Source organism: Myotis myotis, unplaced genomic scaffold (assembly GCF_014108235.1).
Source record: "Myotis myotis isolate mMyoMyo1 unplaced genomic scaffold, mMyoMyo1.p scaffold_m19_p_16, whole genome shotgun sequence".
In the NCBI taxonomy this organism is placed as follows: domain Eukaryota; kingdom Metazoa; phylum Chordata; class Mammalia; order Chiroptera; family Vespertilionidae; genus Myotis; species Myotis myotis.
In genome coordinates, this window is record NW_023416320.1 from 37,037,965 (window position 1) to 37,063,920 (window position 25,956).

The following is a 25,956-nucleotide window of genomic DNA, read 5'->3' on the forward strand; positions in this document are numbered from 1 at the left end:
TGTCGTTAGGTGAGCTGGACCTGTGTTTCTGCCTCTCAGCTGAATAACCCAAATTCTACGTAAAGCTCATATCCAGTGTTTTCCGTTCTTGGGCCAGAGTTTATGAGGGAGTCACAAGGAGAGGGGGAGAAAGAAGCCAGAGCTAGAGTGGCACGAGGTGAAAAGGTATTGTAAAACGCAGACTGCAGATTATCTGTGGGCAAAAGGAAACGAACATCTCTGTGCCCACGAGATGCTCAGCCCCGCCAGCTTCCGCCTGCACGTACCTGGCTGACCAGTTCGGGTATTCCCAAAGCTCTGTCAATCTCCTCCAGGCCATCGAAGTTCCGCAAGGCCAGGTAGAGCTGGTCCAGGAGGGCGCCCTCGTCGCTGGGAGACTCAGCGGCAGGGTGTGGGCACAGCAGATCATCAGGGGAGCTGCCAAACGGCTGCCTGCAAAGACAAGACTTCGGCTTGGCCCGTGGAAAAGCTAGCTGATCGCAGAACATTGTTATTCCGTAAGGACTGAAGTCTCAGTTGCCTTCTAGCGTCTTTGTAGTAAAATACTGTACCAGCCGGACACAGAACAAAATGACCTACGCGAGTCCAAGGCCCGCCTGGCCATTAATGTTTCCACAAATGGACGCTGACCCCACAAGCACATATACATTTACTTTTCACTGAAGTGATCAAAGGACTTTTCCTGAACTTTACTAGGAAAGTCTGATTGATTGAATAGTCTTATTTCATAGGAGGCTGTGCTGACCCACCTGGGAGAGGCCAGAGCACGAGAGGCGTATAAAAGCCACATGAATTTCTGAACTCGGCTGTCGCCAGACTAAACTTCACTGGACTAACATGAGCCTTCTTAGTCACCCATAAGCAAGACTCAGAAAAATGAAAGCCCTCCTGAGTTGGCCAAGAGAAGCCGATCATGAACCTGCAAAGTATGTTTGTTAATCTATATGGTAATAGATGATAAAACCATAATATTAAACTCCAAATTCTATGGTATATAAAACTCCTATAATTGAAATTAACTGGCAAATTGGGGGAGATTTTTAAAAAGAGCTTTTGAGTCACTTTAACACCAATGGGGAAATGATACTTATCTTTCCAAAATAGTCTAAATTTGTACCCTTTGAGTTACTATATGATGTCTTGGAGGAAATAATTTCATTCTTAAGTGAACACAGATTCATCAAGGGATGAAGCTGCTTCTTTAGCCCAGTTGAACACGCCATGTTTTCTGAAGATAGCTGAATATGCCACATTGGCCTAGAATCCAGAAATCCTGAAATGCTGATTACTAAAGCCAACAATTTCAAAAAGTTGTAACAACATAGTACATTAAAAATAATCTAGACTCTCCACTGATCCCTAGTTACTGGTAAAGAAAGGCACCCCAGCCCTAACTGGTTTGGCTCAGTGGATAGAGTGTCAGCCTGCAGACTGAAGGGTCCCAGGTTTGATTCCGGTCAAGGGCATGTACCTTGGTTGCGGGCACATCCCCAACAGGGGGTGTGCAGGAGGCAGCTGATGGATGTTTCTCTCTCATTGATGTTTCTAACTCTCTATCCTTCTCCCTTCCTCTCTGTAAAAAATCAATAAAATATATTTTTTTTTAAAAAGAAAGTCACCCCATTAAGTGTCCCTTGAGAATACCCTCACCTCCTGTCCCTGGCTCCAAGCCTGCAGCCCCACTGCCTCCGAGGCACTGGGCCCAGTTAAAGGACATAGGAGACCTCACATGAGCTACCAGCAGTTACACGCACGCACCAGCCACTCGGGCTCCCACCCACACTCTCAGCCTCTGCTCTCACTGGGGACTCTCCACCTGCCTCCTCTCCCCACCATTGCTGTGGTTCTCGGTAAACAGCAGGCACTAAAATAGCTCCCCCACAGCCGCCACCTTCCCAGAACTCACTTTTAAATACAAGTGTGATCCGATCACTCCTCACCGCTGCTTAGCGAGGGGAGGGAGGAGCAACCAGGAGAAAACCACAGGACTGCATGTCATGGCGGCAAAGGCAGAAGGAAATGCCCGAGAAGTGACCAACATCTGGATGTGGTAAACTTCATGCAAAAAGAGCTCAAGTTGGCCAGAGTGGACATCGGCTCTGTACCAGGTCTCTTAGGTTGAGACCTCATTCCCCAAAGATGCTATTCACGTGGGGCATTCAAGTATTTCCTTTGTCTAGCTTTATTTCAAAATTTTCAATTCCTGTTCCTCCAGAAGCTTCATTCCTACACACACCCCTGGCCCCTCTCTCTCCACTGGTGATAGGCTCATGGGAAACCGTACCATTACCCTCACTTTTCACATGTATTCCCCAAATCCTGCAAAAAAGTAGCAGCTACTACATGATGAGAAATAGTCAACACAAGAAACTTTACTCTCACGTACATTTCAAACAACAGAAAACCAAGGTTAACTCAAAAAATTTGAGTTTAATGTGAAAGCAAATCTTTCATGAAAGACAGCGGTTCTATTTCAAGAAAAAAAATCACTTTTATAAACCCAACAGAAATCTTCAAACAAATCATCTATACATTTTGGACTATATTTCAAACCTCTCTTTACGTACCAGGTGAGCTAAGGAAAAAACACAATGGAACTACAGAAAACGGAAATTCAGCTACAACCAGTGATATGGGGATATGTTGGAGATTTAACATACTGTCTTTTTGAAATATGTACATAAACTAGTGCTTGGTTCATAAACATTAAACCCATTCCTAAACAGGTGGGTTGTAAAAACATAAAATGGTGATGGTGACACTAACAGAGGGGATTTTCAGAAAGCACTGCTTTCCTTTTGTTTCAAGAGGGGTGTTGTTAGAACCTGTTACCATCACCTCTGAGGCTCTATGGCAGTAAAATTAGCTTGAAGTTGGTCTTAACTTTCTTCCAAACTCAGTTATTTAAATACAATAAGTGGGATGAGTGCCTGGAAAGACGGAAATAACTTCTAAAGCGGCAAAAACACTTTGTTCACACAGTTCTTAGACACAGGCAGCCGGACACAGTGACCGAGGGGGCAGCACAGGCCACGCTGAGCCCCAGAACCTGCGTGGCACAGCTCACTCTGCGTTGGACTCAGTAAAATCGGAATTCTTCCCTTTTAAACAAACAAGCCAACCAACCAACCAACCAACTAGAACTCTCATCTGTTTGGGCAATTGAAAATCCTAATTTTGGGCTTAGGATGAGTTCCCTAGAAACTCATCTTTCACATTTCATTCAAAAACAACTATCAAATGTTGGATTTAATTATTGCACTGTATTTTTATTATGTGTAAATTTCCATGGAAATGGCTGGGTTTATTTTATTTTTTACTATTTTTATTTATTTCAGAGAGAGAAAAGGAGAGGAAGAGAGAGAGAGAGAGAGATAGAAACACCAATGATGAGAGAGAATTATTGATCAGTTGCCTTCTGTACACCCCCTACTGGGGATCAAGCCTGCAACCCGGGCATATGCCCTTGACCGGAATCAAACCTGGGACACTTGAGTCCGTAGGCTGACGCTCCATCCACTGAGCCAAACCGGTTCAGGCTGGGTGGATTTTAACATACCAAATAAACATATTTAGGAAAGAACAACCCTCCCACACTGTGAAATTAGACTCGAAGTCTCCTTGTCTGTTCTTCCAGCCTCACTGCCACTCACGGTGCAGTGGGAGGACCAGCGGTGCTGGCATCACCTGGGCTTTGTGGGGAAGGCAGACTCCTGGGTCCCACCCAGACCTGCCTCTCAGTGAGACCCCAGAGGCAGTTCACAGGCACAGTGGTTGAGCACTGACCTATAAACCAGGAGGTCATGGTTCCATTCCTGGTCAGGGCACATGCCTGGGTAACGGGCTTGATCTCTGATGGGGGGCGTGCAGGAGGCAGCCAATCAATGATTCTCTCTCATCATTGATGTTTCTATCCCTCTTTCCCCCTCTTCCTCTCTGAAATCAATAAAAACATATCCCCCTTAGCGAATGGCATACTGCAGGTGAGCACCCTTCCTTCTTTAGACAGTTATTAAGCAGTTTCCTTAATTTTTTCTTTCACTGCAATAACCAGTTCTCTACTTTTCTCACCAAACCTATTGCTGGGCACATATTCACCTTCCGCTATTTTTTAAAACATCATTGAATCCTTTATTACTCGCTTTACAGAAAGAAAGACGGGCACATACTGCAAACCTGCACTGCGCAGCCCCGACTACGATGAAAGCATTACATCCCAGAGAGGGACTCACTCAGAAATGTGCATTTTTAAGCAGCTCTGGAAAGGAGGCCTGCCTGGGTGAAGCTCCAGAAACCCTGTTGACTTTCATCATTTGTGCATTTGATAAGAGAATTATATGATTTGAGACTAGAATAATCCCAGAAGCACATAAACATTCGCTCTGCAAAAAGGTCTTCATGGAGCCTCCAACCCCAACTCTTTTTTAAAAATATATATTTTATTGATTTCTTACAGAGAGGAAGGGAGAGGGACAGAGAGTTAGAAACATCGATGAGAGAGAAACATCGATCAGCTGCCTCCCGCACATCTCCCTACTGGGTATGTGCCTGCAACCCAGGTGCATGCCCCTGACCGGAATCAAACCTGGAACCCTTGAGTCCGCAGGCCGACGCTCTATCCATTGAGCCAAACCAGTTAGGGCCATCCCCAACTCTTTACATATGAGCCTCAAGGCCAAATTCCTCCAGTTTACGTTTTCTAAGAAGTTTGCTTCCTGGGAAGCAAAGCCTGCATCCTGTGAGGGCCCACACTGCCTCTTGCTCAGGCCCCAGCTCTCTCCCTGCCCTAGGCTCTCGCCCACCCGGCCGGCTGGGCAGTGCCATCACTCAGGCCTCAGTCCCCTGTGCAACCTCGGCTTCCGCTGCTCTGCTAAAACCCAGTGAGATCGTGCAGTATCACAACAGATGTTGCCTTTGCCGGGAACAACACAAAACAAAACACAGCGATGAGCTGAAACGCAGGCATTCTCCACGCCACGGGTGATGGGTGCGTTTTTATCCATAAAGCAAAGCGAAGTCAAAGAGCTACCCTGAGACTGCTGGGCTGAGCTGAGGGATCCTGGGGGAGACCCAAGTAAGTAGTGACGTCACATCTGGCAGAGACCACTGCAAATTCTCCCTTAATAAAAGTGCCCTCAATTTCAATCCCAGATGTTTCACTAACTGAGATCTGTTATGAACTCCCAGTGAAATTACCAACGACTTAGGGAAATAGGTCAATCAATGGATTTAGAACTTCAAGAAATCCAGATATTGAAATAAAAAATTTAGAATTTGAATAAAAAAATTTAGAAATAATGATTAATGTAGTATTTAAAGATATAAAGATAAATTCACAAAAACAGCCCTAGCTGGTTTGGCTCAGTGGATAGAGCATTGGCCTGCAGACTAAAGGGTCCCAGGTTTGATTCTGGCCAAGGGTACATGCCCCGGCTGCGGGCTCGATCCCCAGTAGGGGGCATGCAGGAGGCAGCCTATCAATGATTCTCTCTCATCATTGATGTTTCTTTCTTTCTAGCTCTCTCCCTTCCTCTCTGAAATCAATAAAAATATATTTAAAAAAAAAATCACAAAAATAAGCAAGACGAAAGAAGTTGTGAAAAATAACCGGGCAAATAAAACTCTTAGAAATGAACAATATATTGCCGAAACCGGTTTGGCTCAGTGGATAGAGCGTCAGCCTGCGGACTGAGAGGTCCCGGGTTCGATTCCGGTCGAGGGCATGTACCTGGGTTGCGGGCACATCCCCGTGGGGGATGTGCAGGAGGCAGCTGATCGATGTTTCTCTCTCATCGATGTTTCTGACTCTCTCTATCTCTCTCCCTTCCTCTCTGTGAAAAATCAATAAAATATATATTTAAAAAAAAAAAAAAAAAAAAAAAAAAAAAAAAAGAAATGAACAATATATACTAAATACCAGGTAGTATCAATAAATCCACACCTAGACGCATTGTGGTAAAGCTACAACGCAGCAAACACAAAGAACTGTTCAAAAGCAATTAGAAAGAAAAGATCACCTACAAGGAAATGAAAATGATTAGACTGATAATCACAACCAAAAAAACTCAATAAACTTGATCAGACACCACATCCTTTTTCAAAAAACTATTTCAATGGCTTAATGTACAAAGTCTGAATTCTTCAGTTTGGTCAGGCACCAGCTATTAAAAGGAGAGGACTGACTCTGGGCACAGGCCTGTGTAAATTAACGTACAGAACTCGGAAAGCAGCTCTCCTGGACCTCCTGGGGGCTCAGACTCACCTGCTCTGGCTGGCGAAGGAGGCCTGGTCTATGGGCAGGATGCTCTCAGGCCATGGGGCGGTCTGGTTCGGAGGAGCTTGCTGTTGGCTATACTGGGTGCCCCCCATGTTCATCTCTAACTCAGATGGCCCTAGAAAAGGAGAAGACAAAAGTCCAAAAATCTTACAGCTTGTAATCAGGGAAGGATCTGTTTCTGCTATGTAATACAAAGCAACACATCTGGTTTTTAGAAAATGAAAAAGACAGGAGGAACACTAATCAGGTGAAATAAGACTCTTTGTTCTGATACAGAAATACAGGCAGTGAATATCAAGGCTAATCACCGCTCCCAGGGCGGTGCAGAGCAGCAGCTCTACACCTCTTCTTGCCCTGAGGACCCTTTCCATTTTGTCAAAGAAGATTTTGTCTATGTGGGTTGTATCTTACTGAAATTTACTTTGTTGGAATTAAAATTGGCCAATACAAAAAATATTACTTCATTTAAAAATCATTATAATAAACCCAGTATATGTTACCACAAACTTTTTTGAATGAAAAAAACAAACAAAAAAACGCAACGCCACCTTTTACTGATGTTGTTTTATATTTTTGAAAATCACTTTAATGTCCTTTGACAGAAGAGAGTCAGAATTTCCTACTTGCTTCCACATTCCAGCCCCGCGAGAGAAGGAGAGTGAGAAGGAAAACAGTGTCTTAGTGTGATTATGAGAACAGTCTGGGCCTGGCAGACCCCCTTTCCAAAGGACGCCGGGGTCCTGGGCCGTCCTGTGAGAGGCGCTGGTCTGCGTGTGCTCCTGAATTTACTGGGTTCAGTGACTCTCCAGGGAGTAAGAGTGGAACAGAAAGGAGGCCAGTAGCTCAGACATGCTCATTCTTAATAGCTCTTTTTAGAGGTTTAAGGCTAATGACGATATGAGCTTTTTAACAATTTTACTGTTATCATTATCTGTAGACCTGTCTTCCATTACAATAGACTTCCATTATAATCAGAAAAACTCAGTTATACAGCAAAGCTCAAAAGCCAAGAGTGATGCCTTTCAATGATGAAAGACACACTAAATTAAATTTCTGGATATAGGTATTTATTATGATGTTTTTTAAATGAAGAAATATTAAAAAATATTTCCCAGTTTAATTTTGCATGGAATTCTGGTCATTTTTTAGCATTTCTCATGCAACCTCAAATGACAAGAATGTCATCTTTCAGAAACAATAACCCCAAATGCACTGAGCAGTTAAGCTGCTGGTTAGGAAAACAGATGCCAGAGGTGGGATGAGGAGTCTGCACCACCTCCTCCAAACAACCATGGCACCTTTCCATCATCAGTTAGCTCCTACTCATGGCACAATATCTAAGTATATGAAACAGAACATAAACGTCAACTTATCTGAGCTATGCTAATGTAGAAGAGGAAGGTTAATATGTCAATGATTAAAAAAATAATCTTGAGTATGAGCTGCATTGACCATTAATATGTTTTAACAATGGCTTTATTGAGCTATAATTCACATAGCATACAATTTATCTCTTTATAGAATACCATCCAGTGGGGTTAGTATATTTACAGATTGTACAACCTCCACGACAATCAAGTTTAGAATATTCTTATCCTCCCCCAAAGAATGACCATTGGGAGTCACTCCCCATTGTGCTCCCACCCCCAGACTCCCAGTCCTAGGTAAACACTAATCTACTTTCTCTACAGATTTGCCTATTCTGGACATTTCCTATAAAGGGAGTCATGCAATATACCTGACCATTAATTTTTAATAACATGTGAATTGTATCCAAACAAAATTCTACTGATCCTCACGATTTGTGAGACGTTCTGTAAGACCTGCACCTTCGTGAGGACCGGGAGAGTAGGTTTAACAGTGGAGGGCAGTGGCCCAGGAACCCGCACTTGCAGGTCCTGAGGTGACCCTGATGTTCACCCAGAGTTAGGAACCACTGCTGCATCACTGAAATGCTTCTCCAAAATACACCATTTATATGGGACACTCACTGCCCATATAAGCTGAAATTAGGTAATTTAATGAAAAGAAAACATCACAAAGGTAGCTGGCTCTCGTAGGTAACTGAAAAACGTTGAAGTTTCTATACAGAGTTCCAGCAAAATCCCACTCATGACAGCATGCCATGGAGGACACCTAAATGGCAAATCAGGAGCCTGTCTTGGGAGCACTTCTGGAGCTGTTAGTCTAGGAAGGCAGAAGCAAAGCCAGGAGCACCACCTTACCTAGATTCATGACCTGAGACTGAAGCATCTGCCTTTGGCCAGGCTGGCTGCTGGGTCTCATGGGGATGCTGGCGGCTGGATTCCGAATCATACCTCCTTGGAGCGTCCTGTTCATGGCGCTGGCGGTAGCAGCACAGGTGACTCGCACGGAACTCTGCGGTGCCCACTCCCCAGATGGCATGGTGGGCCGGGCGGCGTTACTACCTATCATCCCTGAAGGCAAGCCAGAGAAGACAGAGACATGCAGAAACTGAAAACATACTCAGCACGTGTGAACGCCACACAATCTTACTCTGAGCAAGACAACCAGTCTGCAATATGCAGCTAGCCCAACAGCTAAGGCCCTCACTGGGACAGATGCGGGCCGTTGGCTAAGAAATAAGAATTGGCAATTACTACAAAGTTCTTTACAACACGGACTTGCCACTCTTTATAGTTCGGAAAAGCTGTTAAAATTGTTCCCATATGTACTTAGAAACAGGTGCTGTGGCGTGTGGATAACCCCAACTTCCTTCCTCAGGAAGTGAATCACATTAGCTGATACACACGTCAATGCTTTACTTTCCAAAAGGGAGGTGAGGCCAAGAGGAACAAGGTAAAAAACTGATCATCAATACTCTAATCACAAACCAAAATCATGGAGACTATCCCGGGAAGCCCATGCCTATGCCTTTCAGAGCATTAGAATTTGTTAAGCTTTAAAATTGCCGGGTAGCCTCCAAAGCATGGGGCAATGACCCGATCTTTCTACTACGGTTCTTTGTAGCCAAGGCTGGGAACTCCTACTACTTCAATATGCCTGGACCACCACATTCCTGAGTATAGATCTAGAATGGGTTCGGGCAGACTGGTAAAAATCCTTTTATGCTTGAGATGTTAATAGCTAGTTGACCACACATAATACAGGAGCACGACACTGGTAAGCAGGATCGGGAGCTTGCTTTCCCTCGCTCGGCCACCGAGATGCTGGCAACGGCCAGAGATTTGTCAAGACCTGATATTCTAGAAGTTCTGGAAAAACCCCAAGTGCAGACCCTTCGTTTTGAAATGTTTAATGACGGATGTATAAAAGCTCTGCTTTCAAATACATGACTTGCTTTCATTTACTTTAATTATAATAAACAACTAAAAATAGGGTATATTTTATAAATGGAGCAGCCATGTATGGTGGGTGGTTTTTTCCTGGAGAATGTGCTCTGTTAGGATGACTAAGAGTGAAGGACATTTAATTAGGCTGAAAAAGTTAGAACAATATTATGGTAACATGTATTTAACAAACTATTTTAAGATTAGATTTAAATTTTACAAATGTATAATAGGAAATAGGCATTTTAGCTTTCAAAAAATCTATTATCTAAACGACATAACAAGGTTATAGAAAGTCCAGAAAACAGAAGGTAAAACCATCCTTAATTCAACAACATTAATGAATTATAACTGGCGGAGTTTCTCTCAGTGTTTTCTTTTTCAACAAAGCACAGGCAATTAATTGCATGATGACAGCCTGAATACCAGTGGTCTCTGGGCAGCTTAGAATTGAATACAGGTATATCCCCAAGTTCTTACGTCAGGTTCCCACAAGGACTCAGGTGTTCTTGGATTCTGCTAATAAGAAGCCACCTTTAATAAGTCATTGGCTCCTGTTCTCTTATAAAATTTACATAAACCAGTATTTTATTTCTATAAATCAATAGTCTTAAAAATTATGCAAAATTTATATGGCACTATTTCTGTGAATATACAAATTAGTGAAGTAGTAAGTTCCTGGCACTTAGGATAGGTACCCAATTAGTATTTGTTGAATGAACTATTTTTATACAGCATTGTTCATTGCTTTATGAAAAACAGAAAGTAAAAAAATCCATCTTTTCCCCTTAAATTGAACTCTTATTTTCAGTTAACTATCTAAATGGCAAATGTTTGCAGGGATTACATACTAAGCTAAAAACAAAAATGAACAAACAAACCCCCCAAATTAAACACCCACCAATATAAGTTTTTTGATAATATCTATTATTTCAGTATCTTTTTCTTTAGGCCCTCATTTCAACAAAGGAAGAAAGCTATAAATTGTGAGCAGTTCTTCATAAAAAACTGGAGATTGAGCCTGCAACCTGGGCATGTGCCCTGACTGGGAATTGAACTGTGACCTCCTAGTCCATAGGTCAACGTTCAACAACTGAGCCACACAAGTCGGACTAAAGTTTTTATTTTTAATGAATATTTTTCTGAATGAGAATGGTATCATTTACAAGCATGAAAGGCTGGCTGAATTTTAAACTTTTATTCTGAAATTCTCCAAACACAGATCATCAATTAACAGGAAGTTTTGGGATTATCAGCAGATTATCATGAGAAGCTGGCAACCACCAAATTATTTTACACACACCACCACAATGTCTCCAACAGCAAGGGGAACAGAAGTGAAATGAGCCTATGGTATAGGAGTAATAATTAGCAACCCCTGAAAGTAATGATCACAGAGTAAAAGGCCAGCTTCCTGGAATGCTCTCCGATGCTTCCTGTACCACCCTGATGGTGAAAATCTGTACACTTTTCTTACATTCAAATGTTAGCTTCTAACATGAAAAATTTCATTGGAAGAATTCTACTAGTTTGATGTGGATGAAATACATCATTAGGTTACAGAACCCAGTAAAGTAACAGTGCATTTGAGCCCTTACCTGTGCTACTGTTCCCTACATTTCCTTGGTTTCCTATCATCCCTTGGTTACCCATCATTCCTGGCTGAGGTATCACTGAGTAGGGACTATTGTTTCTGATTGGTGGGAAGGGTCCAGCACCAGTTGGGCTTTGCAATGTGATGTCAAGTGGTAAATTCTGGTTTGGCAATAACCTGCCCAGTTGCCCTGGTCGTGGGTTATTAAAAGCTAAGGAGAGAACAGATGAAAATTAAAGGTTAACAAAAGTACTGTTTAGGAAACAAAAGTAGTGTTTAGGAAAAATGCTGTCTGTAAAATAACAACAGATATGCATGCCAGAGACCGCCTAAACAAAAGACAAATTCAGACAAAAAACAAGCAGTGTCAGAGTCTCCCAATCTAATCAATAAACAACTAATTTAATTATTCACATTCTTACAAAAAAAGAACATAACATGGCTGTCACTTACCATATATTTTTTCCCAATGCTAGTCTCTAATATTCAATTGTATTTGCTAAGTAAACCACTCATATGGTGTTTTTCATGTTACATTATTAGAATTTAGTAGTATTGCTGTCACAGCTATCTGCATACAGCACCAAACCCAGAAACATATGGTTTGAATGTTACAATTACATGACTATACTAGATTTTTCCTAGAAGAATTAGGTTCAAGGTGTTGAATTCTAGTGGAAGTGAAAATCTTCAAGTGTAAACTGTTACCTGAAGTAATTATTAATGCTTTAGGACCCTAATCTTTACTCTTCCAAATATAGCTTTTTAGAATTCCAGATACATTTAGATTTGAAATGATTCTTGGGGTTAGTTCCCAAGATTTATTGTGTAATAAGCACTACACTAGTGCACTGTACTATTACACAGACAACCAGTAATTTGACATCAATGCTATTAAAATTTTTTAAAGTGTAAAGATATATTTAGAAGAATTAAGGCTTGGAATAGAAATGATATACATGCTTATTCAGGGCAACCTCAGGGCTAGTTATGTGGGTTACCCATCAATAATTTGAACACTATTAGGAGGTACAGATGGAGGAGAAACCATGAGTTCACATGCAGTTTGTCCTTCAATTCTCCTGGATAATGAGCATGAACTTTCTAGTTTGTTTCTCACTCCTCAACTCTTTGACTTGTGCTCTCGCGTGGTCCATAAGTAATCCTCCATTCCCCAAGAAATAGGCAGGTTTGAGAGATAACAGTAAAAGCTCGACTTTATTTTACCCTTTTTGGAATGATCAGGAATCCTTGAGAAAAGATCTAGTCAATAAATGAACCCTGTGATTTGATTGATAGTTGCCATTTCTGGTTTGAGAACCAATGCTAAGCTCTGGGCCAAACTGTTTTGGAAAGGGAGGAGGGGAATCATTTCCTCCATTCACCAATGTAACTCTAAGGAGGTTATCTAACTTCCTATAAATTATGTCCCTGGATCAGGAAACGTTTTTCTTCCATTCAAACTATTGGGCAACTTGAGGCAACTATCAAGTTTGTAAACTAAGTGTTCATAGTGAAGGTTCATCTTAAACTTACCTAAATAAAATTTAAAATAAAAAGAGTAAAATAAATGATAAAAATGTACTTAAAAGATAGTCTATCAAACTAACCAAACTTAAAATGCACTTAGAACACATTTGTATGATAAAGTTCCATGTAAAATTGATAGTTGTATGAGGATTCCTAAGCGGTAGGACAAGATGTTTTTAATGTGTGTAGCCCTTTCACATATAATGATTAGATATTTTGAGAATTTTTAGTAATATATTATTCCTAAAAAGTCAGCATAACTTTCTCATTTCTTACATTTTAAGTGTTCAGTTATATATTAAAACATAAAATCTATTTAAACTCCATTTCTGAAGGCAGTAGCTGAAATGCAGGGAACTATGAAGATCATCTAAAGAACTTTATGTATGTGGGTCAGCCAATCTCACTCCATGTTGATTCCCAGGGAATGCTGGGAAGCCACGTTCACGAGAATCCACTCTGAATACTGCTGGGAAGTACCAGGACAGTAGATGGTGCTATTTGACCATAAAAATCTTGAAGTGACTAAGCTGTTTGCATCAGATTTTAATAATCCCTGTTTCTGATGATGATTATATGGCATAACCATCAATATCTCATACTCACTGCTCTGGGAAATTCGCAGTGCTGTTTTCTGGGCTCCAACAGGTGTAACCGGGCTGTTTTCAGCTGTGAGTTGCATGAGGTCATTGATGATGGCTTGCTTGTCAACTGATCCAGCAGGGGCGCCAGGCCTCGTGTCTGGGAAAAGCTGTGGTAATTGACTATTCTGCAAATCATCCAAAATCTCCTCCAAGTTGTCCAGCTCGCTGCCAGGCTGCAGTAAACAACAGAAGAATTTATCCCGCCCCACTGTGAGCGCGGGCACCACAGGCCTGCTGGCAATTACAGACCTAGCTGGTCCAAAGCACCTCAGCCAAGTAAAAGATGCAGACACATGCCCACCTCAGGCTCAACAGTCAATTGATCACCTTTTAAAAAATTAAATTGACAAAGAACATATAACTTAATCTCTTGGTCCTGAATTTCCTCCTCTGTAAAAAGAGAGATGGCTAAAATAGAAAGACAGGTCTCTTCCAGCATCGTGACTCATTGGCAATTTATAAATTCCCCCTTATTTTATGCTAGTAATTCAATTAATCACGAGAATGCATATTTCTAATTAACCAACAACTTACTTCTAACGAACCAACAACTTACAGTCCAGATCTAGATTTTGTAGTTAATTTCCCTAAGAAATGACAACAGTAATAAATGCTGTTAGAAAATCTGATCCAAATTTACATGTCAACAGTACTTAGTAAATGGTGATTCTCTTTTAGGACTTTTTTAAAATTAAAAAATGTATTTTTATTGATTTCAGAGAGGAAGGGAGAGGGAGAGAGAGATAGAAACATCAACGATGAGAGAGAATCATTGATCAGCTGCCTCCTGCCCGCCCCACACTGGGGATTGAGCCCACAGCCCAGGCATGTGCCCTGACAGGGAATCAAACCGCGACCTCCTGGTTCCTAGGTGGATGCTCAACCACTGAGCCATGCTGGCCGGGCAGGACTTTTTTTTTTAAGAGCACGGGGAGTAAAACACAAAATCAGCTTGCAGCAATGGCAACCATGACAGCTAAGCATTGCCCTTTCAACTTGACTGGTGGTTTTTCCTGCTTGTACTTTCAGTTTCGAATAACACTGGCTTTCTCATCACTCACCAGCTTAGGTGACAATATGTAGGGAAGAAGCAGGATGAAAACAGGTTGTTCCTAGACACAGCACCTATCAATTGACTTCACAGAAGCCATATCTAATTTCATTTCAGTTACCAACATAAAAATAATAAGGTAAATATCACCACCGTGTTATACTTGGTGGTTTTCTTCCAGCAAGCCCAACTAATTTCCATATTCTTTTAAGTAGAACCTACCTATGTGCCAAGTATTTAAAACCAGACAGTGCCAATCACACTAGAAGATGGCTAAGTTACACACGAGGGTTACTTTCTAGTGAAGAAAGTGGTAAGAATGATTTTCTTGATGTGTAGGTGGAAAAACGTAAGTATAAGTTAGGCAATTTCCCCAAAGTCACTGAATGGACTTTGAATCCTTGACCGTGACTAACCCTTTTGTGTACACTGGCAACTCTAATGAAATTGCTTACCTCCAACATGAGGCACAGTTAAGCAGAAGGGCTTACAGTTTTATTCTATGTACAATCCTGTTTCCCATGTAGAGGTTGGACTTGTTAATGTTTTTGCAATTTATGGCAAATATAATAGGGATCCATTTTCTTGGGTTACAAGAGGACTTTCTGGTTAGGTTAGCCACTCATTTCTAACAAAAGACAGAAGCATCAAACATGAGAGAGACACATCTCAGGTGAGGTTCCACAGTTAGCACCCCTTGACAGTCCCAGGAAGGCACCTCACTGGATGTCCCCTCCAAGGGCAACAGAGCCAGTGTCTCCTGCTGAGAGGAGGCACATGGCTGCTTGGCTGAATCCTAAACGGTAAGAAGTTGCACTTGAAAGCCTGGTGCTGCATTTTCACACTATTTCAGGCACAGGGAACCAAACCCGGGACAACTCTGTCACGAACCTCGCCATCACTGCACTAGGGCTCAGACTCAGCGGGCGGAATGGTGGCAAAACTGCTCACACTATTTAACCACTTAATAGCCGCCTCTTCTTCCTTTCTGAATGCATGCAGACGATTTTGTGTAAGTTAGATGGACATGTAAAGTGAGTCCATTACACATCTATCTGTATCACGTTCTGCTGAATCCGTAAGTATAAAGAGCAGTGTAAACATTTACTGCTCTCCCACAACTGCCTGGAACACAGGAATGGCCACTCCGTCAACCCGATGACTTCTTTTCACTATATTAATCTGTAATCTAAAACATTTCCCCAGGATCAACTACATTTCTTATAGAAATTCCTATAATTTCTCAGAATAAATGATTCATAAAAACGTGTGATATCCTTATAGTGGTGCCATGAAAAAGCTCGAGATTAGCCCTGGCTGCTTTGGCTCAATGGATAGAGCGTCAGCCTAAGGACTGAAGGGTCCTGGGTTTGATTCCAGTCAAGGGCATATGCCCAGGTTGCAGGCTCGATCCCTAGTAGGGGGCATGCAGGAGGCAGCCAATTAATGATTCTTTCTCATCACTGATGTTTCTATCTCTCTGTCTCTCCCTTCCTTCCTCTCCGAAATCAATAAAAATTTTAAAAAAGCTTGTGATTAGAAGAGGTCCAAAGAACCTGGGGAAGTGTGTGGCTGCCCTAGGAAACCAAAACCGCCCTGGAAATTGCTGCCTTGTAGAGCACTTCAGAAAGCAGCCCTGGAAGACCATTGTGTGTGTGTGCGTGTGCGTGTGCGTGTGCATGGTGGTGAATGAGGTGGCTTTTCTAAGTGATAAAGCTGCTTCTTGAGAAAGCTTTGCAGACTACTTTGGATCAGAAGCATCCAGAATAAATAGGTTCATATAAACAATCATAAAAAATAAATCATTTTCCTCATTGCTATTGTGTAAATAAATATATTGTCCCTCAATCCGATATGTGTAAAGGGAAGTTTTTGTACTATCAATTAACAACAGTCTGGGTCTAGGCTCCTGCCTTTTATTTTTACCTTTACTGTTTCCATTACAATGAAATTATCCTTTAAGCCATCTCAAACAGAAAAATAAAAATCAGCGTTTCAAAGACTTCTAGTGACAGAATTCAGGATTCTTCCTTGTAATCTACTCTTGTGTATAATATAATGAGTTTAAAAGCCATGCAGAAACTTCTTGGTCTTAGAGTCAAAATGAATAGGCTGTAGACATTTAACTACTGACACTATTTGAGTTCATTTAGTGTGCTCTCAGAAAGATACACTATGAAATTTTCCCCATGAGATAATATTGCTTTGCTTGCATTTATTCTTGTCAATTTTTGGAGTACACATTTAATGCTAATCTAATTGTTTTAAGTTTACTTTAAATGTTTCTCTTCAAGGAAATGAAGTTCAAAATGCCTATACTCCTTTGGTTGTTCAGCAATAAAATTGGACAAATATGGCATTTTTTTCTGTAGTCATGCAAGTGTTGGAAGCGATGGATTTGATCACAATAAGTTTCTGATCTAACATTTCTTTAAAAAAATTTTTTTAAAATTTATTTAAGAGAGAGGAAGGGAGAGGGAGATAATATACATCAATGATGAGAGAGAACCATTGATCGGCTGCCTCCTGCACACGCCCTAGTGGGGATGGAGCCTGAAACCCAGGCATGTGCCCTGACCAGGAATTGAACCATGATCTGGTTCATTGGTTGGCACTCAATCACTGAGCCATACCAGTCGGGCTCCTTCCCTAAAATTTTTGTAAGCTTTAATTCTCATCCAAAGTTCTTTTAGTCAGCCCCTCTTCACTTTTTAGGCATGATTTCTTCACAAGACAAAAAGATTGATGCCTTCCTTTATAAGGCTTTGCCAAGATACTTCAAAGTTTTGCTTAGGCATCTATTCGAATGCTCAAATTAGCCACATCAATTGAAATAGTTTAAACTATTTCAGGCAGAAAATGAGTCAGAAAGATTTTCATACAAGTTCTACAAAATGAAAATTGAACGTGCTTTCTTTAATTTTTCATTTTTCTGGTTTTATGAATTTTTCATGTCAAATTACTTGTTCTCTGAAGCAAACATAAAGAGCACATGCATTTTAATAACATAAGTATTCTAATAAATTACTAAACATCTTTTCAAAATTTTAAATAAAAAGTGTAATTTTACTATAGTTGCATAACATAAAATTATTAAAACATGGTAATCTAACTTACCACATTTGAAGGGAAATACTACAGTGTAAGGTATAGTTTGCCATTTTAATGGAACCAAATACAAGAAGAAAAAATATTTAGACTATTTCTAAACCCTCATCCTACGTAGCCCAGTAGCATTAGAAAGAACATAAGTTCCATTTGTGTAAATAAGTATATAACTTCAAAGTTGGTAAACAAACTGGAAATTTTGCTGTCATTACTTCCTGTTGGTTATGAAGTGCCTAGAAACAAATGTTTGAATACTCTGCCCAGTAAAGAAGACTATTTTAGGTAAAACAGCATCACCGGAATGCTTCCTGTCCTAATCAGTTAGTGATCGGTTAAACACACACTCGGGTGATGGCTCTTTGCTGAGTCAAAAGAACAAGACAGTTAACTGCGTACTCAGGTTTGCTAACAGTTTATCTCACTAAATAAAAAACTTGTGTTCCCTTGAAATCAAAGAAAAGTCTCCAATAAATGTGTACAGTATTTAATAGGAGATACAAATAATCTGTGTTTGGAATTAGTGAAGGAGAGCAGGAAGAGAAAGAATCACTGTTGGTTTTTTTTAAGTCATTTTAACTTTGATCTAAATTTAAGTAATGCATACTTCCTGTGGTAACTTTTCTTTTCAAGTTGCAATGTTTTTGATGTCAAAAGTGCTCTGAAGCAGTATTTTTTGGTGGAGTTTTAAATGGGAGGGGATAGGGGGTGAGACACAGACTAGGTTTCATTAAGAAAAAATACTGTAGATGTGTGTGTTTGTGTACATTGGCTTGTGGTCTACTGAAATACTAAAAAATTTGTACTGATAACACTCTGGGCTTTGTTCCTTAGGTGGGACAATTTTGATTAGAAAAATGTTTCTCCTAAACAATTAGAAACTAAAAGGACTTTTTAAAGAACTTCTTTTTGTCAGTTTTTTGTCTGAAGTTAAATGTAATCATATCCAAACACAGAAATGCCAAGCAGTGTCCCTCTTCTCTGGCCCTCTAAGTCCTAGGGCCTCAGGCCTGGGACAGAAACAAACTGTGTTTCTAAAAGGAGGGGCCGACCACGGAGCTACTGAGCTAAGGTGGACCTCGAGAGTCACCTTGCCCTCTAGCGTGTGTCAAGAGACTTGAGTGACAGTATGTGTGCCTGCCATCCTGAACTGCCGCTAGCTCTGTATATTCTAATCCAGTAAACCCCAAAAGATTAAAACACCCACAGTTGTCAGAATGGTCTTACAGCATACTTTATGTAAGATATTGCTATTAACTTTCCACGAAGCCCTCGGTTTCCCCACCTTATGATTTTACTGCATTACAAAATAGCTGCTATATAGAATTCTGCACTAACATCCAAGTTTAAGGGTTAATTACCAAGAAGGTTTATATTCTTAGGCTGTTTGCCTTGTGAAAGACACAGAGGCTTGAAAATCATCTCTGCCTCACAGGAAGCGTAGCAGCTGTCAAGACATCAAAGTGAAAGAAATAAAGGAAGCCAAGTGCTTAGAAACTCGGACAGAGCCCAGCTGCAAGCATGTGCAGCCCCAACTCCCCCGAATCCTGCTCTCCATCCAGACCCGCCTGCACCAGCTTCTGCTGACTCAGCAGGTTCAAGGCTACACATGGCAGGGGTGCTGCCCTCTCCTCTCCCCACGCACACCTCGTCCCCGAAGACAGTGACACACATCAGATCCACTTACAAAACAAGTGGCAAGGACAAATTAGCGAACCATTTTAAGTAGAAAAGACCACGTAGCTCCTTTTCTTCTTAACCATTCACATCTTACAAGGCTTGAGGCCCAGGGCAGAGCTAGGGATTGGAGGAGAGTGGAGAGAGCAGGGTGGGGTCTTGGTTCATTAACCCAGTCGGAAACACCTTATGCCAAGCCACTGTGTCAGTAATAACTTTATTTTTTTAATATATTTTATTGATTTTTTACAGAGAGGAAGGGAGAGAGATAGAGAGTTAGAAACATCGATGAGAGAGAAACATCGATCAGCTGCCTCCTGCACATCTCCCACTGGGGATATGCCCGCAACCCAGGTACATGCCCTTGACCGGAATCGAACCTGGGACCTTTCAGTCCGCAGGCTGACGCTCTATCCACTGAGCCAAACCGGTTTCGGCAACTTTTTTTTAAATAAAGAAAATATTAAATGATTTACACTTTCCTTGTGATGTCATTATGTCCTCGGAGTATTATCAGGAATGATTTTGAGTTATCATTTAGCTATCCTGGATTTTTTCAAAGATTTACATTTTCAGATAAGAACAGCAGAGAAAAAACCAAGATGGCGGCATAGGTAAACACCGGAGTTTGCTGCCTCGAACAACCACTTCAAAAATACAACTAAAAGACGAACGGATATCATCCAGAACCACAGGAAGGCTGGCTGAGTGGAAATTCTACAACTAGAAGGAAAGAGAAAAGCATACCGAGACTCAGAGGAGGTGCAGTGCGGAAGTAAAATACTAAGGTACAGAGGCGCACAAGGAGTGGGCTGGCGGCTGAGGGCGCGGTTGTCATTTTCAATCAGGAGGGAGTCTCAGGCTCTGAGCTCCAGTTCTGGGCGAGGCTCTGGGGACCCAGACTCATACGGGAGAAGCGGGACTGTCTGGCAACGGTCGGAACTCGAGGGCAGCTTTCTCTCAGAGGGGCTTGCAGTAATTGCCGAGACACTGAGAAGCTGGGCCTCTGAGAGCAGCCATAACTGCTAGCCCTGCCCTGTTGGTCCCGTGGGATCCGCCCTGCCCAAGCCCTGCAGGGAGGCTTTTGCTGGATAGCCTTAGGCAAAGGCTAGATTAGCACGTCCCCAGAGATCCAGGAGCCAGTCTACCCAGAGGTCAGAGTGGGACCATCCAGTTTGCAGCTCCGTGGAACCATAAAGGACACACTCAGCACCAAAGCCCCATTGAAGCAAGTCTTGCCCCGGAGGGGTTTCTCCAGCACAGAAGTTCTCCCACTATAGACACAGGTGATTCTCACAGCCAATTGGCCTGGAGGTCAATTCCTCCCAGTGATACCTACAACCATCAAGGCTTAACTACAACAAGACTGTGCACAAAGACCACAAGGGGGTGCACCAAGAGTGTCCGCCTCAGGTAACTGGAGAGGCTGAACCACTGGGCCCTAGAGCACACTTAGCACAGAAAACCACTATCAACACAGGGAATCATAAAAAATGTGGAGACAAAGTAAAAGGACACAAATGACAGAAATGGAGGAAAGCAAACTACTGGATATAGAGTTCAAAACCATACTTTTAAGGTTTTTCAAGAATTTTCTAGAAACTGCCAATAAACTTAATGAGACCTACAAGAAAACTAATGAGACCCTGAAATAAAGAATATTATACAGATTCCCAACAGCAGGCTAGAGGATCACAAGAATCAAGTCAACAATTTGAAATACGAAGAAGCAAAAAACACCCAACCGGAAAAGCAAAATGAAAAAAGAATCCAAAAATACGAAGATAGTGTAAGGAGCCTCTGGGACAGCTTCAAGCATACCAACATCCGAATTATAGGGGTGCCAGAAGAAGAGAGAGAGCGCAAGATATTGAAAACCTATTTGAAGAAATAATGACAGAAAACTTCCCCTACCTGGTGAAAGAAATAGACTTACAAGTCCAGGAAGCGCAGAGAACCCCAAACAAAAGGAATCCAAAGAGGACCACACCAAGACACATCATCATTAAAATGCCAAGAGCAAAAGATAAAGAGAGAATCTTAAAAACAGCAAGAGAAAGAAACTCAGTTACCTACAAGGGAGTATCCATATGACTGTCAGCTGACTTCTCAACAGAAACTTTGCAGGCCAGAAGGGAGTGGCAAGAAATATTCAAAGTGATGAATGCCAAGAATCTACAACCAAGATTACTTTACCCAGCAAAACTATTATTCAAAATTGAAGGTCAGATAAAGAGCTTCACAGACAAGAAAAAGCTAAAGGAGTTCATCACCACCAAACCAGTATTAAATGAAATGCTGAAAGGTATCCTTTAAGAAGAGGAGGAAGAAGAAGAAAAAGGTACAGATACAAATTATGAACAACAAATACATATCTATCAATAAGTGAATCTAAAAATCAAGTGAATAATCTGATGAACAGAATGAACTGGTGATTATAATAGAATCAGGGGCATAGAAAGGGAGTGGACTGACTATTCTTGGGGGGGGAAAGGGGTGAGGGGGATGTGGGAAGAGACTGGACAAAAATCGTGCACCTATGGATGAGGACAGTGGGTGGGGAGGGAGGGAGGAGGATGGGGTGGGAACTGGGTGGAGGGGAGTTATGGGGGAAAAAAGAGGAACAAATGTAATAATCTTAACAATAAAGATTTAATTAATAAAAAAAATTAAAAAAAAAGAACAGCAGATAACACAACTGATTACTTGAGGTTTGCATTTATATATGATGGCTCAGCTCTACTAACATCAAGTCAAACTTGTCCTCTCCTTTCTTACTATCCATTGGCCCTTACATACCTTTTATACGGATGGTCTAAGAAATTCTTTAGCGTGAATCAGAAGTTTTGGTTGAGAACAGAGTTACAATGATTTTCATTAGGTTTGAAAAACCAGTCAAACCCTGATCTTAAAATGAGAAAGATAAATAAATAACTTAATTCAGTCTGTACTGACAAGGCCCCCACTTTGAGGAAGTGATTATTTCCAATTTCGGCATCGTCTGCTAACAGGCGTCAAACTACAGCTGGCCTGCGGGCCCCTTGGGCCACCGCCTGCTTTTGTGGGGCCCACGAGCTAAGAATGGATGTCAATTGGGTCAAACTCGAGTATCGAGGCCTGGAGCACAGCACAGCGCTTGTGTTCAGTGTCTGTGTCCGCACTGCACAGACTGTGTAGCCTGCAAAGCCTGAAATATTTACCATTTGGCCCTTTCCAAAAACAGGCAGTCAACCCTGCCCTATGGTAATGTCACTCATTACTAGATAGAGTATTTGGAACTGTTTCAATCAAGTGAGAAAATTAGAGAAAACTTATTTTTATCTCATCACCTGTGGTGTCAAAATGCCCCTGTGGAGAAAATCCTTAATGGATATGGGTTAGTAGCCTTGGGGAATACATTATAAAACTTACCTGGTCACTAGGCTCAAAGCTCATCTCCTCCTTCTCGGTCTTCATAGCTATTAACTTTGTGTTACTGGCAGGGTCCGTCTTACTGTCCAGCCGCTCAAGTTTGGGGGTTATTTCCGGTAAGCCAATGTCTTTAGTATCATCTTTATCCAGCAAATAGCGAAGTAGTGCATTCTCTTTCTTCTTGGGGCTCACTGGCTCCTGTTTCACAGTCACCTCCGAACCAGGAGCTGTGCTGTTGGCCTCCTGGCTCAGCTCTTTGCCTGTGGCTTCTGCTGTTAACTTAGCCAAGTCCACAGGAGAACTGCTGTCCTGCAGGAGTCTGTGCAAAATCTTATGCTTCTCCTTGAGCGAGGTCCCATGTGTCGACCCGGAACCGGGCAAGCTACCCGCGGAGTCCTTGTTTGTGTCCGACAAAGAGCTGGACAGCGGCGAAGGCTCCATCTGGTCGGATTTGGTGGTCAGCAGCTGGAGGAGTTTGGTCTGTCCTTTGCTGTCATGCAGTCTGTTCTGCCCGTCAGCTCGCTCGCTGCTCACACCCTGGGGTCCACTGGCCTCACTGGTGTCCTTTTGCTCTCCAGGATGGCAGCTGCTCTCTGCCTGGCCAGCTGGGCCTTCAGGGGGCTCCCCATACAGCCCAAAGCAGTCTTTGGAGTCCAAGCTCCCCATCTTGCCGAGTGGGGGAGGATTCATATTCACTGGGGAGTTTTGCAAATTGCCCATTTTTAGGTCCGGCGAAGCCAACGATGACCCCAAAGAGACCCCGTGCCCCTCGCTGAGGGCCTGAAGTGCGTTGAGGGAACTGTTGGTGTAGCTATGGCTATTTCCTGTGCTGCTGCAAACTCCCACGGGGGAATGCAAGCTTCCTGCAGGGGAAAACTGGCTGGGTGGGATTCGGGGGCTTCCAGCCACCCCAGGGCTCATGCGATGTCTCGGTGAAAGCATGGAGGTGGGCTGGCCTGGATTCATGCCAGGGCTGCTCTGTGAGGGACTGTTCATTTTGAGTGCATAGTTACTACCCTGAGGAGTGGTGGCTTGCATGCCCGACACATGGTTCAGTCCCCCGGAACCACCAAACCTGCCCATGGGCATGCTCATTTGCTCCTTGGGGCCGTTTATGGGGAAATTCATATTGCTACCAAGGGCCATGTCCTGACCTGGGTTCGCGCTGCACATGCCCTGATGGGCAGGGCTGCTGGAGCTAATTGGATTCAATGGCTTCCCCATTGCTTGTCCAGTCAGATCCGGATTCATTAAACACACATTCTGCTCTCTGTATAATGAGGAAAAAATATAAGATAAAAGGCAAAACACTTAGCAAGTTGTTATTAATTTTGAAAAATGAAATGGCCTCTTTTCTTTAAAAGAATGAGCTATACTTAAAGGAAAGATAATACTTTGATGAAACAATCTGCAATTATGGGCAAGACTGAACATGTTTAGTGTTGGACCAAGAGGGATGTTTTTCAGTCAGCTCATTAAGATGTCTGCGGTTTTCCAGAGGAGGGGCGTGTTTGAATCTAACTACTAGCACACTGAAACTGTAGTTATTAGAGGGGTTCCAATTAATTATATATCTTTCTCAGTTACCATGAATAACTGAGAACTTGAACAATCCTACAGAAATGACCCACACAAGTATAGCTGCCTTCAGTTATTTACCAGAGCTCACAATTCCTAACAATAGACACATCTGTAAGTCTGGAGAGCTCTGATGTGGACGAATTGGCTCAAGATGAACAGCAAACTGAGTGGGAAAAACTTGCCCCTGACTATTAGGAACACGACAAGTTCCAGAGCCAATAAAGTTACCAAAACTGTTTAGAATCAGGTCACTTAAACAGAGCCCACACCCAGGTCCCCTGTATGTCAAAGCAAGAGCCTCCAAACAGATAGCATGGGAGGGGACTTCAAAGTGACCTTAGTTTGTGACCTGATTTCCCAACTCCTAGATAACCCCTCCCACTGCCTCACTAATGACCAAAAGCAGGTTTTCTGAGCTGGATGATTTTCCAAGCCCTATGAGCTTTAATTTACAGCCTTGGCAGTCACTTGTGAGTTACCAAATGTGTTCACAAACCCAAACAAAACAGGTTTCACAAACTGTCAAACATCAGCTTTCAGTTAGGGGGTGAAATCTGGCACATCTGTAATCACTTTCAAATTGTTTCAGTTTGAGGTCAGATTTATTAACAGTTGGCAAACAGTGCTGCCTGATTTTTATTTTTTTTTCCAAAATAAGAAAGTAAATAATTGAGAAATGCAATAAAAGGGGATTCTTTCCCAGAGCAACTTTATATATCTTCTGATAATATCTCGTAAAGTTTTATATAGCACGTACATAAATATTTATAGCACTTGAAATGCAATCATTTTCCTAAATTTGTGCTCTAAAACAGTACGGTTCATGACATTTATTTTTTAAATCAACGTTTAGTTTAGTTTTCATTACTTTCATTTCTTATGGAAATGTTTATTACCCTTTAATTTAAAGTGTAATGTCAAGAATCTAACCCTGAGAAAAATCTAAAATCTTCCTTACACGTGTATATATTGGACAGTTTTAGGTTTAAACACGTAGGAACAGAAATCATGCTAGTGGCTTCAGTATTCCCGCCCGGGGGTGTCCCTGGGACCTGGTCAGTTTCCCTTCTCCGATGTAGCAGGCAGTCACGGCGGAGCAAAGTCCGGTGCGCCTGTGTTCTTCCCGCCGGTTTAAATACCCACTAGTACTCAGGCTAGACATAGCCCTACTTAGCTGGTATAATGCAATGTCTTTTGGTTAACAGCAATTTGACTTTATATTTTACACACCTGGGCTGATCAGCAGACATGTCTAACAAATCTGAAAGGGTCTGGGATGACTTGTGACTTTTCTAACATCTCCTTTAACCCGGGAAGGGAAGACAACTTCTTAGAACTAAGCTTACCTGTGAAGCATATGCAAAGATATGACAAGCTGAGGCTCATTAGTAGTCTGAGAACGGATGAGCTTGCTTTTCGTTTGTGCAGCAACAAGAGTGCCGTCGGACAAGGAGAAACGGTAGATCTGACTGAAAGCCAACCCTTGTCTCAGCACTGCGGGCGAGCAAGGAAACAGAACACACGTTAAGGAAGCACAGGGGGTGGGGGCGGGACAAGACATAATCCCAGTAATAAACTGCACTATGTTTAATATTTTCCGACCAGCAGTTAGAGTTTAAGTAATATTTCATGACATTGAAAGAGTGTAAACAAACAATTTATTAGCTCAAAACAAGCTTTTAAAATTATTGGTTTAAAATGTTAGAAAACAATGTAGAAACATGATACCTCTTAGGTGTACGACCTGCCTTTTATGTCCCTTTACGCTAATACAA

The 25,956-nt window shown here is 42.0% G+C and overlaps 1 protein-coding gene across 23 annotated transcripts in view; it reads right to left on the reverse strand.

Moving 5' to 3' along the window:
• Positions 1-25,956, reverse strand: part of NCOA2 (nuclear receptor coactivator 2) — a 272,696-nt gene that overhangs the window by 18,303 nt on the left and 228,437 nt on the right. For 21 of the 23 annotated variants that reach the window (XM_036338498.1, XM_036338485.1, XM_036338484.1 and 18 more), the window contains 7 exons: positions 25,528-25,675; positions 22,601-23,870; positions 13,319-13,529; positions 11,187-11,393; positions 8,503-8,715; positions 6,263-6,392; positions 267-432 (listed from right to left, as the gene is read on the reverse strand). In XM_036338498.1, the coding sequence (XP_036194391.1) occupies positions 267-432; positions 6,263-6,392; positions 8,503-8,715; positions 11,187-11,393; positions 13,319-13,529; positions 22,601-23,870; positions 25,528-25,675 (2,345 nt within the window). The remainder of the gene's footprint in view (positions 1-266; positions 433-6,262; positions 6,393-8,502; positions 8,716-11,186; positions 11,394-13,318; positions 13,530-22,600; positions 23,871-25,527; positions 25,676-25,956) is intronic. The other 2 variants (XM_036338496.1, XM_036338497.1) reach the window with 1 other exon arrangement.